This window comes from Saccostrea echinata, unplaced genomic scaffold, assembly GCF_033153115.1.
Source record: "Saccostrea echinata isolate AGI-Se365-2 ecotype Australia unplaced genomic scaffold, CSIRO_AGI_Sech_v1 ptg000028l, whole genome shotgun sequence".
NCBI lineage: Eukaryota > Metazoa > Mollusca > Bivalvia > Ostreida > Ostreidae > Saccostrea > Saccostrea echinata.
Genome location: NW_026889777.1, coordinates 6,028,550 through 6,047,357, shown reverse-complemented (window position 1 = coordinate 6,047,357; position 18,808 = coordinate 6,028,550). Strand labels below are relative to the sequence as shown.

Here is an 18,808-nt window from a genome sequence, read left to right as displayed (position 1 = left end):
AACTTTTGATTGGTTGCAGCTATGACTTTCATATTTCACATGTGTATTTCTTGTGACAAGACCTTTCTTTGGGTACCATCATATTTGACAGTTGACCTTGACCTTGGAGTTTGACCCACTTTTGCAAAATTTTATGAGACATTAACCTTGGCCATAACTTCTGAACAGTTGGTGCTTGGGGCTTCAAACCTCACATGTGTATTTTTTGTGACAAGACCTTCCTTTGGATATCGACAACTTTGACCTTTTGACCTTGACTTTGGAGTTTGACCTTCTTTTGAAAAACTTTAACCTTGGCCATAACTTTTGAACAGTTGGTGCTTGGGGTTTCATACTTCACATGTGTAGTTCTTGTGACAAGACCTTCTTCTGGATATCAATCTCTTTGACTCTTTGACCTTGACCTAGGAGTTTGACCTACTTTTGAAAAACTTTAACCTTGGCCATAACTTTTGAATGGATGATGCTAGGGCTTTCATACTTCACATATGTAATCCTTGTGACATCACCTTCCTTTGGATACCCACCACTTTGACCCTTTGACCTTGACGTAGGATTTTGACCTACTTTTGGAAAACTTTAACCTTGGCCATATCTTTTGAACGGTTGGAGCTAGGGCTTTCATACTTCACACATGTAATCCATGCGACAAGGCCTTTTTTTTTGGATATCAACCTCTTTGACCCTTTGACCTTGACATAGGAGTTTGACCTACTTTTGTAAAACTTTAACCTTGGCCATAAATTTTGAATGGATGACGCAAGGGCTTTCATACTTCACATATGTAATCCTTGTGACATCACCTTCCTTTGGATACCAACCATTTTGATCCTTTGACCTTGACGTAGGAGTTTGACCTACCTTTGAAAAACTTTAACCTTGGCCATAACCTTAGAACGGTTGGAGCTAGGGCTTCCATACTTCACATATGTAATCCATGTGACAAGACCTTTTTTAGGATATCAACCACTTTAACCCTTTGACCTTGACATAGGAGTTTGACCTACTTTTGTAAAACTTTAACCTTGGCCATAAATTTTGAATGGATGACGCAAGGGCTTTCATACTTCACATATGTAATCCTTGTGACATCACCTTCCTTTGGATACCAACCATTTTGATCCTTTCACCTTGACATAGGAGTTTGACCTACCTTTGAAAAACTTTAACCTTGGCAATAACTTTTGAATGGTTGGTGCTAGGGCTTTCATACTTCACGTATGTAATCCTTGTGACATCACCTTCCTTTGGATACCACTTTGACCTTGACCTTGAACTTATACTTACTTTTAAAAAACTTTAACCTTCGCCATAACTTTTGAACAGTTGGCGCTAAGTCTTTCAAATTTCACATGTATATTCCTCGAGACAAAACCTTTCTTTGGGTACCAACATCTTTTATCTTTTGGCCTGGATTTTGACTTGCATTTGAGAAACTTTGACCTTCGCCATAAGCTGCCATACGGGGGGCATCAGTGTTTCACAAACACATCTTGTTTCTTAAATATTATTTACAATTCAATCTAATTTAATAGAAATTTTAGATGCTTGGTGACCTACTACAGACAAGATATCCTTGGAGAAAGGGAAAATATTTATCTTAGTCCTCAGATTTTGTGTAAAAAGGCCCACAGCATTCTGAGGCATAAGCAGTCTTACCTTTCTCCATAGCATCCGGTTTTACCTCGCTTATATATTTTCTGCATTGACTTCAAGGTCCACGCAAAAAAGCTTGCTTGACTTAAGCAATCAAATATTTATCGGACTTTTAAGCATGATAAGCGATAAACGTTTTCTTCCAATTTTTTTTAAATGGGGGGGGGGGAGAGTATTTCATAACAATATGTTTGAAGACTTTGTACAAAACATCATGTTTTTTTAAGTTTATCTTGTTTGTGATTGATCAGAAGAATGGAAAGTTAACAAAACCTATGTGAACATATTTATTATTCGTTTCTCAAAAACAGGAATACAAGTGGAATGTACATGAATGTGAACAACATTTGAAAGAAGTTACAGTAATATGATATGATATTTAAGATTCTTTATTATAAATGGTTTTGAATTAAAATGAAGTACAGTGAGGTAAACAAATAAATGTAGCTAATACATGTATATACTGTGAACCTGTGCTTGTGTAAAGGTTACAAAAATTAGCTTCGAAGGTATAGATTCTGAAGATCTGACAGAAATGCCAAAGTACAGCTGAATATATGACACCTATGTGTACTTATTGTACCAGTTGTAATAATTTAAAGAAATTCATATCTTTATAGAGACTAAATTAATTGTAGCTTGTACTTTTATGCATGATTATTTTACGAATAATTTCACTTTCAGTCAAATTTGGAAGAGAAATACCAATGTTTTTAAAACCTTAATATAGGAAGTAAGGCCATATGGATGTGCATGTTGATATTAAATGAAAAAGTAATCGCGATCCTGTGTATAAAGTGCATGAAACAAGAATTTCAGGGAAAAAAAGAACACAATTTCCCTTGTTGAAGTGGATGTTTACATGTATATTGAAAAGAATACTGTCTGTGAAATAAACGGTATTTATTTCTTTTAATGAGAAAAATTAAATTCTAAATCTTGAGAATCAAGTTACGAAAATTAATTCAATTCCATAGAAATTATCAAATCCTGGTCCCACTCAATAGAATATTTCAAGGAAAAAGCGTGAAGATTAATTCGGGATATTTTGGGCGAAATGAATGTGTCGCTCATTTCCTTAAAGCAAATGGACTGATCCTGTAGTATAGAAAGGCAGAAAAAAAGGTTACACGGACATGTCCATATAGGAAATTGCATGGTATAAACAGTTGCACGCAGAAAACTATTTAAGCATTGAATTCTTATTTTTGGATGACGTATGTCCTATAACAGCACCAAACCGTGCCGACAAATTGAATACCGCGCGTTAGAGGTAGTTTGTTGAAATTTGAACATTCAGGTTTAGTCGTATTTAAAAACTATTGCGTGATTTGCTTCCACAATGTAGAAGTTATTAGACAGGTTGATGGCTGTGTTATCATCCATGTGGGTATGGAACACCACCTCGACATTCTTAGGGATTTCAGTGGTCCAATTTAAGGACTTGGTAACTCTCTTGGATCCAAGATTAATGACCACCAGGTATCCTGGAAACCCCTCGGCCTTTCTACTGAACATTAGGAGATCCTTATCTCTATAAACACTCATGTGACCCCACTGGAAGGATTCAAATTCTCTAAGTCTAGATAGTCTTCCAAACACCTTAAGGACATACGCAATGTAGTTTGAACTTTATTGTCTCTTTCCCTGGATTTGAAGAGTTCCAATACTTAAAGGAATTGTGTGCTACATTTTTATGTCTATATATGCTGTTGTACGCTTCTTCTAAAATAAGTTTGGATAAACAAAACATCTAGAATATATGTTTTGTAATTTTTGTGTATTTTTCTTTGAATTATACAAGAATTTTCATCAATTGATATCTTTTCAAAACCCCTGGTAATGCATGCTGATCTTTTGTCTACGAACTTCTGATGGCACTATAATCTTAAATTAAGAATATCTTGAAAATTTATCAGTAGGTAAGATACGTTGCGTATGTCCTTAAGTGTGGTATATTCATCTCCAATAGCCATTTCCACCTGTAAATGTCAGAAATTTAGGTATACTACAAATCTTCATTCTATTGAACTTCAACATTTTATTCCCTTCATCATATGAACCCATGATCAATTATTATTATTTTCTAACCTCAACATTAACACTATCATAATTAGGGTTTTGCGCGAGCCATTTGTTATGCTTTGAAAACCCTGTTCCTTTATGAGTCCACTGCATAGGGGTTCAGTATTTCTGTGGCTCTGGCAGTGATGGATGGTCGGTCATTCCTATTTCATTTCCATAGTAATTAAAGGAAACTCCAGGCAAAGTGGCTTGAAGAGTCAACAAAGCTTTGACTTGCTCAGGATTAACTTTACTTGCTAGACGACTGGAATCCTTATTGCTATACTGAAAATCATTAATTAGCTTTACGTTTCACTCGATGAAAATAGTTTTACTTGTTTCATCCATTACTGTGAAAATTACAATTAAGACAGAAGATTGAAATTGAATAATGGGTTTGTTTTTACCATCCATCCAATTCTCTTGGCCTTGATGTCTTTCAGTTTGGTTTCGATACGTTCAGCCAGTGAGTCACCGATGTTCGCCATTGGGGTGACACGTACAATGGTGGCCCCAGCCTCAAAGTATTTCATCATGGAATTTAAATCATCCTTAGCTGTGACAACAAGAGCTTTTTCTTTACCTGGTTTTGTATTGTAGGAGTCCAGTACTGACTTCCAGGTACTCAGCAGCTTCAGATTCTCTGGATGATTCATGGTTTGGTTTTGCTCAAAGTTGTCATATGCCTGTAAAATATTTCCCATGATTTTGACAACCAATTCATATATAAGTGTAGAATTTAAATATAATTTTATGTATACTTTCTTACCGTTCCTGTTTTTCCAGACATCAGTATTTCGTCGCCAATATTCTGATCTTCATACAAATACTCGGTATTTAAAATATGAAACCCATCCACTCCTTTGTCAAGCCAGAAACGTAGTATGTCCTGATAAAAAAATAATCTTTTACTTTAAGTTTTTGCTAACGAAATTTCAACTGCTTCCCCTTGTTTAAAATGCCTTCACACACCTCCAATTCTTACCGAACATCAGTATTCCAGAGGTTCAGGTCCGGTTTATCGCTCTCTAATTGATGGAGATAACATTCCTTTCTGATGTCATCGTACGTCCATGCTCTACCGCCTTTCTGACTCATCTGGAGACCAAATTAATATATGTATACGGATATAGAATTAACAATCTCAATAAAAAATATAAAAACAGAACTAGTCTATCAATACTACAGAAAGTCAGAATGGAGATAGTTTTCATCATAATTAAGTCATTTACCCAGTTGTTGGGATAGATGTCCGAATTTTTATCACACGAAGCCCAGACATAATATTCTGTGTATTTTCCATCTTTCACCTGACTCTTCACAAACCATTCATGTTTCTTCCCAGTATGATTAGGAATGAAGTCCAAGATTAGGCGCACTAGTGATAAGAATTGTTTATAAAACACAATACTAATACAATCAAACCATTAGCAAGTGTTGTACATGTAATTTACTCTTGACAAAAAATATCGACCCAAGGTTTCATAGTTGTATAATTCGGACATATTTTTAATTATTTACATGGCACTTTAATACCAAAATCTTAACCATCCTTGGCAAGAAAAGGAACTTGGTGCTAAACTTTTTTTTTCAAATACTATTACATACATGTACTCAATTGATATATGTAAACTTACTCTCCATCTGTTTAGTGGTTTTGCGAAGCTGTTCAAAATCTTCCATAGTTCCTAGTACACCGTCGAAAATCTTGTGGTTAACAACTGCCATGTGTTCATTATCTTCACTTTCATAGATTGAATTTATATAGAGTACATTACTTCCAACATCCTCTTTTAAGTAGTCAAGCCTAGATGCGATTCCTGTGAAATATCGAGAAAAAACCTTATAATTAAAACTTGCATATACAGAAAATAGAGTAAACAAACCTACAGTGTATTAATGGCAGAGTTGATATTTTTATTAATTAAATTGAAGTCTCTGTTAAATGCTAATAGAATTATAAATGAATTCATATTTAATCAATTAATATTGAGTTTTGATGAAAACAGCATTATTTGCCTAAGCAGATTTGGGTCTGTTTTGAAAATTCTTTGAAAAATTGAGCTCATAATGTTAACACTTTTCAAAATTTACGGTGCTTGTTCTAGTTAAAGCAATATATCGACAGAAATATCCTTGACAGGGTTGTACTTTGTATATCTCTTGTAGACTATCAAAATTTTCCTTCTTGGTGTTAAACAAATACATTTTTATTTTTTACAGAAGATCAATACAGAATAACACATAAACACATGAATATCAAGTATAACCAATCAAAATATAATTCAATTACATAATTACCTTTAATGTCTCCAATTCCACCTCCTTCCTTCTGAACGCCTTCTGACTTGGGACTGGTGTCCTGGAAAGATTCTGGTAAGATTTCGTAGACGACTTCTTTGTCGTACCATTTTTGGTCTGGTCTGTAAGGACATCTAGGAGCCAGTGCAATGATAATAATAGCCGCTACCAACATGGCAATCCATCCCACCCAAAAGAGGATGTGGAGAATAAGACGCAACCTTTTCCAGAATGGATCGTCGGCATACTGCATCAACTCCTTCTTTCCCAATCCTTTAAACCTCACTTCATCGTCCGATACACATTCTATGGCGGCATTTGGGTCGAGATCTTTTACATTCACACAGATTGCTTGAGTATTTAATTCTGCCTCCACTTCTGCTACGTTTAATGGTGGATTTTCTTCATTATTTGTGTTAACGTCCTCCATATTTTTCCCTTGCTGATCAAGGTTGAGTGATGCAAGCAGAAGTGAGTGGTAACATTAGAATAGATTTAAAAATTTCGTCTTTTGTACATGTACATTACGATTCTTCCTCTTTGAGTAATTTTCAGTTTAGAAAATCATATGATTAATAAAAGTTATCAAAGTTAATATACAAGTTCCTGATATATTGTTTTAATTTTTCTATGAGTTTCATGCAAGCTATAATTGATTCAATAAGTTGTTGAAGTCCTTTTTATTTAATATATTTAGGAACAGCACGCGGTGGAGGTGAGCATGGCAAGAGTGACGTAGATAGAAACATTATATATATATATATATATATATATATATATATATATATATATATATATATATATATATATATATATATATATATATATATATATATATATATATATATATATATATATATATATATATCAAAGTACTTTAAAACCGTAAGGAAAATCCTTTAAGAAATTGTATTGTCACCCAATAAGCAACATTTTTTGTTAATTCTTAATTTTATCATGGCTAATTTCAGCAGTAAAAAATGATTTCAAGTTCATAATGATTCTTGTGGCTAAAGTGAGTTTAGCTTGTAAGTTTTGCTTAATCTTCCTTTTAGTTTAGATTCTTTTTACAGAATGCATAGTTTTATGTGTTGATAGTCCTTAAAATTTTAAAACCCCGCCAAAATTCTTAAATGTATTGTCTTAACAAGGAGAGTTTGTTTATGTCAAATAAAGGTTACCTATATGTATTGATTCCTTCATGTAGAGGGTTAAAAATGATTCATACTTATTGACAAAATAGATCTAAATCATGATTCCTAAAGACTTATTTCAAAAAGAATCTGTATCCCATGATACAAGTATTTTAAATTAACTTACAAAACCTCTAAAATACTTACAATACAGTAATTTCTTGTAATTCACGGTCTTCTTAGCTATACAGGTTTTAATTATCATTATGATTAATGTGTCAGGAAATTTGCAAACATTGGGATTAGGTCACAAAACGATAAATAGTTCTGTATCAAGTGATGGATGTATTTTTATGTCAACGTTCTCACGTTTTGCATTAGTGTTTTTTTTCCCAGGAAATATTTTGGTTATTTCTATAAATATTGGATCTTATCTCTGTATCAGAGTCATCGAAAATCATTTATATCATTTTTATATAAGTTGTAGATATTTTTTGTTATTCGATATAGTTTAATCAACGGGAAATGGTTCGTGTCAGGAGGTAAAAGCTATTTTAAATCTAATTGATTTTAATCGCAAATATCCTTCCAATCATTAAATTCCCAGAAAACGCCTGTTTTTAAGTGTAATTATAAAAACAAGATATAACAAGAGGCCCATGGGCCACATCACTCACCTGCTTCTATTTGGCCCTGCTGTTCGAGATCTATAAAAGTATGTTCACATATTAATTTCCCCAAAATCATGGCTTTGTTGCTCTTTTCCTTCAGATTTTTAAAGATTTATTTCTCGATAATTATTTTTATGTAAAACTTTGATCACCCATTGTGTCCTTAACCTAATCAGGGGGTCATGATTTGATCAAGCTTGAACCTACACTACCAAAAGATACATTTACTAGTATATAAGTATGACTAATTATAGCTTTACTGTTTATTTCAAATTTTGAAAGATTTCTTCCTATATATTCCTATGTAAAAAAAAAATATTGTCTCCCCCTCCCATTGTGGCCCCAAACCTACCCTCATTGGTCATGATTGAACAAGCCTGAATTTACACTACCTGGGGATGCTTCCTTATCGATTTGACTAAACATGGCTTTGCTGTTCCTGAGAAAATTTAAAAAAGATTTCTTCATATATATTCCTATGGAAAATTTTATTTCCCATTAGGCCGTACCGTACCCCAGGGGTTATGATTTAATCAAGCCTGAATTTACACTTCGTAATGTAGATTTCACATAAGTTTAAAATTTTCTAGCAGTGGTTCTTGAGAAGAAAAAATGCAACCAAATTTTATAAAATTCTTAATTATCTCTCCGTAATTGAAGGCTTACATGGCTCTTCATTTAAACAAACTTAAAATTCTCTTCATCCCAAGGATGCTTTGTAGTATGTTTGGTTTAAATTGGCCCATTGGTTCAATAATTCAATCAATCATCATATTTATCTGGAATTGAGGTTTCATATTATTTCTAGATCTGATACAGAAGTTGGAAAAAAAACCCGGAAGATCTATTTTTTCTTTGGTAGTTTTCCTTGCTCAACATCTTACTTGTCGGACTTTCTCTTCTGATGTTTTCTACATACTTCATGATGAAAAACTTCTATTTTGCCAGGACAAGGACAATTACACCAGATGTAAAGGTTTTCGTCTGCTTCACAATTACAATTTAACATTCTGTTACTAATTCTAGTTGAGACAGAGTATACTTCATTTACGCAAAAAGCTTAAAAATTGTTAAATCTATAGACAGGTGCTACATGTACAATGTTTATTCTGTTCTTCACAGAAGATTTCAATCGTAAAATGAATTCAAATACAAATCAATTTAATCAAGTTTTCTTATTTTGTTTAGCTGTACACTCCACGCATTTTAAGGAAAAATTTATACTTGGAAGTAAAGGTATCATAGGGTGTCACCTTTCGTTAATGCTATGAAAAATGTGTAATAGAAATGCTTCTCATCTATGTCGCATTTCAATCTTTGCACTCATCGTTTAATTTTGTTACATTACTCTATCTAGCTCCTTCATTTTCATTCCTACACCACTCTTCTCCTTATTCTTTTCGTCTGTTTATCGTGCAAGACAATATTTGCTATAATTTATTTTTAAATAGCAAGCAAGATTACATGTACCTATAAACTTTTACATTTGCCAATGTCTTTCGGTATATGACAATACAAATTAATTTAATTGACATTAAATTTCCAATGACACGAAGTTTGTCGCATGATCAGACTTTCTTGCGTATAGAAGGCAAACCGCACGAGACATTCGGAAGTCTAGATTGTGACCTCACATGACGTCGTACATGTATGTTATGTTGCATTTCCACAACAAAGTCTAGATAGTGCATTTTTTCTTTGTAACACAAAAAAATAACGATATGAATATAAGAAATAAAATATCATTTGTTAGAGTTTCATTTGGATATGACATGACGCTTTTGAACGTGATCAAATCTACTATAACGCCCTCTGGGCGTTATAAGTTTTGATCACGTGACCAACTTCATGTCATATCCCAAAGAAACTCTGAAAGTGATATTTTATTTCTTAACTATCATCATGTTTTGATGACAAAAGACTTTTATAGACATTTAAAGTATAAGAAATTTCTATCTATTAGATTTTGGAACACTTAATGCAGTCAAACTTTCTGCCCTTCCCTTAGGTTTAATAATGTTTTGATTGTAAAAACTACTTCACATTTTAGAATTCAACATAGGACAATTGAATCAAGTAATTAAGCATTAAACATCATTTAAAAGAGCCAAAAGGGGAAGTTTTTTTTATTCAATTAAATGATATATTAAGTAAATAGGTTAAGGGCCATTGAGGTACTTAAAGATAACAATCAAATATTAATTTTGCTTTATGATAAATATTATTGAATCGACATAAGACTGGTCAATATATTATATCTGAATTAGTTTGTCAATTAAGTCAAGAACAAATATGTTCAAGGACAAATATTTTAAAAATTCTGTTAAGTCATTTCACTTCATCCTTATCGAAACACAGCATTCTGCATGATAAATAAAAAAAAGTATTTAGAAAATAAAAAAAAAATTAAAATTCAATTCCTGTAAGCTTAAAAAAAATTTGATTTCAGTATTACTGTAACATTTCTGCAAATGAGAAGGTGAAGATAACAAGCAGTGATAAATCCCACAAAACTTAAAAGCAATATAAATCGTGAAATTGTAAAGAACCCAAACCCCTTAAAACACTAAAGTAAAAACCCAAAGTTGGGATCAGGTGCCTAAAAAGACTAAGCATTACCTGTCTGCCTGTCACATTCGTTGTGAGCCTCTGTATTTATTAGGTTATTGGTGTAGTCCGTAGTCAAGATAAGTACGAAATAACGGTCTACCTAACAATTTGGTCGGTAAAAATCGACTCTTGCAGCTATGGGTTTTATTTGAAAACACGTATTTGCAAATAAACCAAATCAGCTATGATAAATGAATGTGCAAGTAATAAAGGGATATTATCACATGAATTGGGGAAGTTGATGATGATAAAGATGAAATCATCCCATTTTTCATAAAGTTTAGGTGTTAGTTTGCCATTTACATCTAGAGTTAGTAAAACATCCAAATCCAGACTATGTAATGACTTTTATCTCGAGCTAACTACGATATATCAAGTCGACATATAAATGAAAGACGCATATAGTTTATTGATAAAATAGCGACAATATATCCAAAGGTTGCATTGAAGGCCACGGTAAGATATTCCTTCTCCTATAGAAGGTTTTGAATAAAATTCGGGGGATGAAGATTCATTCAAATACGATCTAATAGCATCATTAAAGATTAAAATAAATCTAGGGGTATCCAGCTATTTATTTGCTACTTCCATTATAGTAAAGTGAAAACTCCAATGACAGTGAGACCTATAGAAAAGCATTTATCATATAAGATTTTGGACAAGATGACATTTCTGGAGAAGCAGATAGTAATTTGTGTGGCCAAGATGGCAACCCCAAAAAGTAGGGTGGTTGAAGTATCCCTAAGAAAAGTTTGCGCAAGGGAGCTATTGATAAAGATCGTTACGAAGACGACAGTGAATCGACCGATCCTTACGAGGATGATAGTTCTTCAGAAGAGAAAGGTGAAATTGACGATTTTACTTACAAGTCGCCCCTGACACTGTCGCACACCCGAGACGAGCCACAGGCCGACTCTGACGATGAATTAGACGCTAAGCGTTTTGACCCACTCAGTGATGAGACGGAATACATGCTAGATAAAAGCAAGGCAAAGTATGCCAAGAAGTATTACAAGCTTCATTTGTCAGAGGAGGAAATTCGCTCCCGCATTTTGGAAGACACGCCTATACCAGGCAACCAATTTTTGAATTCTCCGGGTGTCGACGATTACCTAGAGGACTTAGTGGCGGATCACAGGTCAATGAAGTTCTTGAAAATGCACGATTCCTCTCTAAAATTTGTACAGAAACGAATTCTCAGTGCATGGGACCCATATCTAGAATTTGGGACGAAATGGACAAAGCTCATGAGGGCAGTACGTCTAGTATGAAAATAGAGGAAGTGGTGAACTTGCTTTAAAAAAAAACTATACTTATGATTGGTCAAGTGAATGTTGCGTGTCTTTACGAACGAAGGCTGAATTTCCTTGCAAAAATTCTCAAAAGTACTAAGAAAGCAAAGAGCATGTTACTTAAAAACGAGACGAAACTTCAGGACGACTCTGTCCCGTTTGGGAACGATTTTTACACCACCCTGTACAGGAAGTCGAAAGACAGAAAGCGTGCACGAGAGATGTCAAGGGACATAGCCAGACCTGTCAACAAGAAGCCAAGACAGAGTGTTGACCAGCCCTTTCGTCAGGGACCCTCTGGTGAACAGAGCAAGTCCAGAGGGTCGAGCTACTCAAGAGGCACAGGCAGAGACTCCATTACAAAGAAACAGAGGTATGTAAAAGTTGTCAATTACGTCACACGTAAACATATCGATAGTAGTAGAACAGATGTCAAAAGTTCTGTGGGATCATAACAATCTCAACCCAGGTGTAGAGAAGTTAAAATTAACAGAAATTGTACAAAATCATATCCCCATGGGGTGCAGGCTCAAACATTTTCTTTAAAATTGGGCAAAGATTACAAAAGACACTTCGATCTTGACAGAATTAGAAGGGTACAAAATAGATTTCTCAAGAACACCCAGTCAAACATCAATCCCCGTGATAAATTATTCAGAGAAAGAATTTCAAATTTTAGATACAGAAATTTAGGAAATGTTACAAAAACGTGCTGTAGAGATTGTAGATCCTAAGAACATAGTTCCAGATCAGTTCATAAGCACTTTGTTTGTACGCCCCCAAAAAGGTGTGGGGTCACGTCCCATTTTCAACCTAAAACGACTAAACGAATTTGTATTTTACGAACATTTCAAGATGGAAGGTTTCCAAGTCGTGAAAAGCATGATGATCAAAAACAACTTCATGTGCAAAATCGATCTGAAGGATGCATACTTTTGCATTCCAATACACCAAGCTCAGAGAAATACCTGAGATTCAGTTGGGGGGGGGGGGGGTTCATCTCCTACAGTACACAAGTCTGCCTTTTGGATTAGCAGCCGGTCCCCGTCTGTTCACGAAAGTTATGAAGCCTATAGTAGCATTTCTGCGCAGAATCGGGATTCGACTTGTACTCTACCTGGACGACATTTTACTTCTGAATCAAAACAAAGAAGGGTTGATGAAGGACAGAGATTCCCTTATTTGGTTATTGCACAACCTGGGGTGGTTGATAAACTGGAAGAAATCAATGCTAGATACCAAACAAATGATAGAGTTTTTGGGTCTAGAAGTGGACTCGGTAGAAATGAGTGTTTATTTACCTCAGGACAAACTTCAGGACATAAAAATGAAATGCCAAAATGCATTAGAATACAACCACATTACAATCCAAGAATTGGCAAGTTTAGTTGGATCATTGAATGCAACAGTAGAGGCAGTAATTCCAGTCTCACTTTATGTCACGGAATTACAAATGTACAAAACAAAATGTCTTGTCAAAGAAAACAGTTACAAGAACAAAATCACACTATCGCAGGAATACAAAACAGAAATTTCTTGGTGGATCCAACAGTTAGAGGTTTGGAATGGGGAACAAATAATAACCAGAGAACCAGACCTATATTGATAGAGACAGATGCATCCACAATGAGATGGGGGTTCAATTGCCCATTTTCACAAGAAAAAATGGGGGGACCATGGAACCCATTAGAGAAAAAACTCCACATAAATGCTTTAGAACTGAAAGCTGCAAACATTGCTGTAAGACCAATGACAAAGATCAAAGGAAACATACACATTCATCTGAGGATGGACAATATAACTGCAGTTAAACAAGATGGGGGGAACAAAATCGTCCATTCTAACAAACATAGCAAGAGATTTGAGGAAATATTGTCTAGAAAAGAAAATAACTCTAACAGAGGAACACCTTCCTGGAGTTCTCAATCAGACAGCAGATTGGCAAAGCAGGAATGTGTCACCCATACGTACAAACAGTTGGAGACTGAATCCAAAAATATTTGCACAGCTAAATTTGCAATGGGGTCCTCAAAGAAATGGATTTTTTGCAGACAGGCTAAATGCACAGCTGGAGAAATACATGAGCTGGAAACCCGACCCATTTGCTGTGGGAACAGAAGCATTCCTAGCAAAATGGGGAGAGATGAAAGCTTATGCATTTCCACCATTTTGTCTGATACAGCAGATGCATAGGAAAAGTTCAGAAAGAGAAGGGAGAGTTGGTCATTGTAACACCATCATTATTACCCAATGTTATTGAACATGTCAATTTTAATTATGTGTAATTATGTGGCGGCCGCCACATAAGTTATCTGGCGGCCGCCAGATCTTTTTATCTGGCGGCCGCCAGAAAATTATTTGGCGGCCGCCAGTTATTTATGTGGCGGCCGCCAGAAAGTTATCTGGCGGCCGCCAGATAAAATATATTTACTACCTGGCACCAACCGGCTTCCGTAGATTTATGCTTTACATAGATGTATGATTTTCTGTCGTTATCTCATCGGCTTGAATTAGAGGATATCAAGGCTTTAAAACCTACATACATGTAAGAAGGGGCACAAGTTCTTATCAGTTGAATTTACAGATAGACAGGAAGATTTTAAGATTAAATAAGCGCTTTTATTCATTGATTTCAGAAGACCATCTCAGCCCCCCAAAAAATGCTGAGATATTTAAATGTCAATAACTTGGTAGAAATAATAATCTTAACAGTGATACGCTTACTTTTCCGGAAGTCTCTTAAAAGTGTGGTGAATCTCGGGTGCCTCTTAAAATGAAACTTCTTGTGTGTCATTTTTTTTCTCTATTTGATCGATAATTCATATACTACGGGTTTCCATTTTTAATAAACTGTCCTTTTAATTGTCGACTGTAAACACGCTAAGCAAAACTGTCAGTGCTACATAATCTTAAATAGGTTATACTTGTATATTAACGTTCCAGGGCATATCAATGTCATCGCTGTAAATCAAGTATTTTGATGCTCGTTCCCGACGTCGGAGATTTACGGAGATATCCAAGCATATGGAACAGCGTATCACACTTTTCCTGAATGGAGAAAAAATAAACCAGACTTTTGCCGTATTTCTGTAGTGCATCAAAAAAGATGTTGATGAGAAATTCTTAAGTATTACACATTATTTCTAAACACATGAAGTGTATAATATTTGATTTAACATGAAAAACAGTACAAGCTTCATCTTTTTTAAAATTATTTTTTTATCTTTTATTCTTTTTATCATTTATTATGAATTATTTATTACTACTACCAAAATATGATATTTTCATATAAGCTTTGAAAAAAAAAGAGAAAACATCGGGGCTGCCATTTTGCCATTTTGATCATAAGTATAAAAGTATAAAGAAATTGCTGATCAGATCGGAAAACATTTATATTTTAATTATTATCTGATAGAAGGAAACCAGTACTTATTTATTCATTTTTTTTTTTTTTTGTTTTTTTTTTTTTTTTGTAAAATAATATTTTACCTTGAATATTCGCCCTTTTCTTCAAAATTGATATTCAATATTTAGTTTTTCTTTTTGGTTTTTTTTTTCTCTCTATATGTAATTTCAGTTTATTTCCTTGTTCTGAAAAGAAGGTCCGTGAGACATTCTATACTGTGTAATGCTTACAAACATTTTAATCAATTAATCTTAAAATACGTATACTTTAAGTTTAAGTGATCGGATTAGCAAAGATAAAACTACATGTAGTACATGTAGTTAAAAAAAATCTTGAAACTCCCAGCTATGATTATCAGGAAATATTTATTTATCACGAATTTAATATATTAAGCTTTTTTCTTGTTTTTAAATATATTTAACTCTTTTAATTAGTGAGGAAAGGAAAAAAGAGAGTTCTGAGTCAACCTTCACGTCAATATTGCGTAACTCACTGCTTGTGATTTCCAGCAAGTGCCCATCTGTATATATACGGAAGTGACACCTATTGTCTCATTTTCTCGCTACTGAAGTATGTAATTCACAGCGCTTCCGTATGTGGGATACTTCACAGCGCTTCCGTTTGTGTACAATACCCATAATGGTTGTTTGAATACGTTACTCTGTGATTTAACAGATTCTGTAATTCTGTTATCAGATGAAACTGTCTTAATGGAACAAATTTGAATGTACATGTACACTTAACAATTGTTTCTGATTACGCTAAACCATACCACTTTTTATATATATATATTAAATCGCTTTCATTGTACATAGTAATTTTTTAAACCTCTGATGAGATTAGTTATTTTTTAAAATGAACTGAAAAATAAAAGCTTCTTCATGACAACTATTTACACAATCGAAAATTATAATCATAAAATACAGTGGCAATGATGGTCAACAAGATGATCTGCTTACAGTAAAAAAATACTGTATACTAAATAAATATATTTCAAAGTATAATTGAGGTAGGTAATAAAATCTTGTCTTCATGAATTCATGAATTATTTTTTTAATCGCCACTGCTTTTGTACTTGTAAGCGATATGACGTCCAAAAAAAGTAGCGGCTTTTCGAGCCTTTTCTTCTTCAATGACTGGGGCTGGGATCCGGAAAGGGAAGAAGTTCCTGTAGCAGCACAGACCGATAACTCTTCCGAGACCCTTATTCAATGTGTGCCTGGGTTTTAAGAATGTCCGGATTGCCCCTGTCGTCTTGGGTACAGAGAAATTCCATTTCACCGTAATAGGAAACAATTGACCCACCCCCCCAAATTAAAAAAATGGAATGTAATAAACGAGAAAAGATCATTTAATACTAACGACATGAAATAGGTTAAAATACGAAAGATTTCTTTATCAAATGCTTCACCTGTAGATATAGATCTAGATAATTAAAAAAAATCACCTAAATGTAAACAAGACGTACATAAAATTGTCTTTGTATTAGGTGGTTTAACTGCACTTTGGGGGTGTCATTTTATTTCATTTTTTTTAATAAAGAGGAAAAAATTATAATAAATACGTAAAAAATCACACTCATTGTTCAAATTTCTGTACGTCTATATTCGTAATGAAAAGGGTGAAGATAACTAACAATCTACAAACCGTACAAATCATTCTGTAAACAGGGCATAAAACACGGACCCCCGAAATTGCAGAGGTGAATATCTTGGCCTTTATTGTTGGTCAGAGAAATAGATATTATCCCGAAGGTATATATCCACACAATAAATTTCATTTCAATATTTACACTTATTTGATAATGATTTCTTTTACTGACGATTAAAAAAAAATATTGATACATGAATAATATATCACTGATATAATTACCAAACCCCCGAAACATATTTCGTTTGGTGAAATTAAGACAAAACTGTTTGCTAAATTATGATCTCTACAGACGAAATATTATGGATTCTCCTAAATGTATTTGTGGTCAGAATGAGGATGTTTACTACTTTTTCTTTGTTTGTAAAAGATATATTAGAGCAAGAAATAATCTTTTTGACAAACTGTTTAGACTGGAAGAAACGATTCTAATAGAAACACATCTGTTGTTATGGGGTACTGATACTTTGTCTTATGATATGAACTGTTTTATTTTTTCAGCAGTTCATAAATTTATTAATGAATCTGGAAGATTTAATTGACATTTCAATTTATACATGTCACTTGCCAATATTATTTACTATGTTATTATAATGACAATTGTACTAACTGTACTAACGTTACTAACACCAGGAGAAGAACTTGTAAGTTATAAGAACTTGTTTCTAATCCTTTTGTGTTATGCAATAAAATATGTTCAAATCAAATAATTTGTAGTTTTCACTCCTGGTTTTAAAAAATATTTCTTATGATTTTTAATGTTTTTTTTTTTTTTTTTTTTTTTTTTTTTTTTTTTTTTTTTTTTTTTTTTTGATTATTTTTTCCATCAGACGAAATTGATAAAATGTTAAGTTGACCAATTTTGTATTAAAGTATGTAATCATTTACGATAGTTTTACTTAGGCAAGAAACGTGTATAACGTTGACATTAATTTCCAAAGACAGACTTCTTCCTCAGTGACCACAGTGAAAACCTCAGTTCTACTCAGGACTACGTCAGTCTCTCAGTAGCACCCTCAGTACCACTCAGGGTTTTCTCAGTACAACTCAGTACTTCCTCAGGGTTTTATTGGATTCTCAGTGCCTTTTTGATACAGTAGTGGAATTAAGTAACAGACATACCAACAATTTTAACTGTTTTGTGGTTTAATGTAAATTATACCATGGTCTGGGTTTCATGACCCCGGGTTTAACCTCAAGAGACGAAGTTGAGTGAGGTTACCCAGGGTCGTGAAACACAAACCAAGGTATAATTTACACTACACCACAAAACAGTTAAATTATGTATGGTATATCTGTTTTAACCTATAATTTTAAAATTAAAAATCAAATTTTATTTAAACAAGATCTATTATATCATCGATTAAAATATTCCTACTGAATAAATGAAAGAAAACCATCGTGCGCCTCATACTCAGTATTATTGCATCTTGTTCAGATTTGAGAAGATATATGAGGTGCAGAAAGGATAATGGAAGGGAGATTTTTTAAAAAAAAAAAAACAAGTATACATGCGAAAAAATCTAATTAACTGTGCAATAGATACTTTTATATAACATATAAAAGGTTATATAACATTTTTGAAGAAGTTTTCCATTATATCACAAATATGATATTTTTATCCATATGCCCTGAAAAACTGCTGAATCACGCCGGATATAGTTATATTACACCGGAAACAGTTATGTTGCCCTCCCGAACACCGTTATATTCCCTCGCGTGTAATCATTCTGCATATTAATTAAATCGGGTTCGAAATTCACAGAGGCAGTTGCTAAGCAAACGTAAACAGTTCCGCGAAAATGAAAATGTCTGGAAAACGTCTACGTTTTTTATGTTCATTAAATTCAGAGGAACTAGATAGTTTGATTGAGGTGAAAAATTCCGTAAATACAAAAAAGTTATAAGCACAAGTATCAGCGTGCTGAAAACATTCTGCAATGAAACAAGACGGAATATTTCGGAATTATTTATAGAGGAAGAGAAATCAGCCTTCATAACTTTCAGCCGTCCCCCGTTATCATT

The 18,808-nt window shown here is 33.7% G+C and overlaps 1 protein-coding gene and 1 pseudogene across 1 annotated transcript in view; one reads left to right on the top strand and one right to left on the bottom strand.

Annotated features, from left to right (window-relative positions):
• LOC133193947 (amino acid transporter heavy chain SLC3A1-like) overlaps positions 1–6,451 on the bottom strand; it is a 168,895-nt gene extending 162,444 nt beyond the window's left edge. The window contains 7 exon segments of the mRNA XM_061329859.1: positions 3,748–4,005; positions 4,128–4,406; positions 4,490–4,609; positions 4,693–4,818; positions 4,953–5,098; positions 5,358–5,540; positions 6,022–6,451. Of these exon segments, the coding sequence (XP_061185843.1) occupies positions 3,748–4,005; positions 4,128–4,406; positions 4,490–4,609; positions 4,693–4,818; positions 4,953–5,098; positions 5,358–5,540; positions 6,022–6,451 (1,542 nt within the window).
• A 567-nt stretch (positions 6,452–7,018) lies between these two features.
• LOC133193946 (uncharacterized) lies at positions 7,019–15,926 on the top strand (annotated as a pseudogene).
• The last annotated feature ends 2,882 nt before the right edge of the window (positions 15,927–18,808 follow it).